The sequence below is a fragment of the Vombatus ursinus genome, unplaced genomic scaffold, assembly GCF_900497805.2.
Source record: "Vombatus ursinus unplaced genomic scaffold, bare-nosed wombat genome assembly UNPS02010002.1, whole genome shotgun sequence".
NCBI classification, from domain to species: Eukaryota; Metazoa; Chordata; class Mammalia; order Diprotodontia; family Vombatidae; genus Vombatus; species Vombatus ursinus.
This window is the reverse complement of record NW_020949780.1, coordinates 1-2,129: the sequence shown is the minus strand read 5'-3', so window position 1 is coordinate 2,129 and position 2,129 is coordinate 1. Positions and strand designations below refer to the sequence as shown.

The window sequence follows — 2,129 nt, the reverse complement described above, 5'->3', positions numbered from 1 at the left end:
CTGTAGTTAAGTAACAATAATAAGTAGACAATAAGTAGATCATCTCCCCATTCTTTCTTTCTGCCCAGAATCATAAAAATGGATCTCCCTTCTGGAAAAACACAGATGAGATATAATTTCCTGAATTCGGGTCCCAGTGAGTGGATTTCTAGGAATGTACATACATTATTTGTGTGGGTGGAGAGTAATGGATAGTATCTTATAGTTGCTGGCAAGGAGCCCTCAAATCACTGATTCATTCCTCCAATCCAATTAAGCAGAGCCTTTATAAACTGCTACTGTTTGGTGTGTATTACAGACTCTTGGACTTCAGGAGGAGAAGAACATTAATAGCTGAAAATAATTCCCTTTGTTTCCCTTTGCAACCCAAGCTTGCAATTTATTCTTGTTCTGCCTCAGGTTCTCTAAAAACCATCCTCAATGGGCCTACTAGATGAAGGTGTGGCTTTTTCTCAGCTTAAATATTGCCTCAAAATGCCCTAATGGCTGCATCCTTTCACAGTGCTGACCTTTAATTTATACTTACATGTATGAGGTGTTGGACAAAGTATCCTAAACCAAGACATAATGTCATTTCTTAGTGGTTGCAGCCTTCATATAGATTCTCTTGTAAATAACAAGCCAGAAATCCTTTGAAATACATAGAGGAATTCAACATATGGCATCTGATATGAAACAAACTTTCCATGTTCTGAGTCTTGATTCCGAAATGATGATGAGCCACGTGGTGGCGCTGCAGGCTAAGAAGATGCAAAAAAGATCAGCAGATACGGCAGTTCTCAGAAAGAGAGTCCTGAATCAGTCAAGAAGGGGAAGAGAAGCTTTCTTAGCTAGAACCAGAGGAAGGGTCTGAAGCCCTCATATTTCTGAGACACCAGTTAGACGGACAAAATTTGTAGGCTCTGGTTACCGTTTGCAATCGAGCTGGGCTACACAGGCCGAGAAGAGGGGGTGAAAGGAAGAATGGAACGAGAAGGAGCAATGATTCCGCAACAAAGGCAAGTTCTCTTTCTCCTTGTTCTGCTGGGTGTGTCTGGGGCGGCCTCAGAGCCGCAGCAGTTTTCAGTAGTGGAGGAGATGGAGAGAGGCTCCTTTGTGGCCAATGTGGCAAAGGCCTTGGGCCTGGAGGTGGGGGAGCTGTCAAACCGGGGGGCCAGAGTCGTTTTCAAAGGGAACAAAGATTATTTACAGCTGAACCATAGAACTGGGGATCTGCTCCTGAGAGAGAAACTGGATCGGGAGGAGCTGTGCGGCCCCGCCGAACCCTGTGTGCTGCCTTTTCAGATCTTACTGGAAAAGCCCTTTCAGATTGTTCGGGCTGAATTACGGGTACATGACATTAATGATCATTCACCAGTGTTCACAGAAAGGGAGATGCTTCTAAAAATCCCCGAGAGCACCTCCCCTGGAACGATGTTTCTGCTAGAAAACGCTAGAGATTTAGATGTAGGAAATAACAGTCTCCAGAACTATGCAATCAGTCCCAACTCCTTTTTTGATATTCAAATTCGAGACAGCAGTGAGGGCAAGAGATACCCCGAGCTCGTATTGGATGAACCATTGGATCGGGAGGAGCAGTCTGAGGTCACTTTAACTCTCACTGCAGTGGATGGGGGAGTCCCACCAAGGTCTGGAACTGCCCAAGTCCGAGTTGTTGTAATGGATATCAATGACAACGCTCCAGTGTTCACTCAGTCCCAGTATGAGGTTCAGATACCGGAGAACATTTCCATTGGATCCAAGGTTGTCATAGTCTCGGCCACAGATTTAGACGCAGGGAATTACGGAGAAATATCTTACACATTTTTATATCCCTCTGAGAACATTCGTAAAACGTTTCACCTTAAAGAGAAATTGGGAGAACTTTACTTAAGGGGAAAAGTGGATTTTGAGTCAACTCAATCTTACATTATAAATATTCAGGCCACAGATGGTGGAGGTCTTTCAGCAGAATGTACCGTTGTCGTCCAGTTGATAGATCTGAATGACAATCCTCCAGAACTGACTATATCTTCACTTACCAGTCCCATCCCAGAGAATTCTCCTGAGACTGTGGTGGCTGTTTTCAGGGTTTCAGATCTAGACTCTGGGGAAAATGGAAAGATGGTTTGCTCCATCCAAGATGACCT

The 2,129-nt window shown here is 44.2% G+C and overlaps 1 protein-coding gene across 1 annotated transcript; it reads left to right on the top strand.

The window, feature by feature from the left end:
- Nucleotides 1-412: 412 nt before the first annotated feature.
- Nucleotides 413-2,124, top strand: LOC114036875 (protocadherin beta-2-like; the record flags this gene model as incomplete). The annotated part of the gene is made up of 1 exon (XM_027853591.1): nucleotides 413-2,124. A coding segment is annotated over exon 1 (1,161 nt), but the record flags the coding sequence as incomplete, so codon positions are not given.
- Between the last annotated feature and the right edge of the window lie 5 nt (nucleotides 2,125-2,129).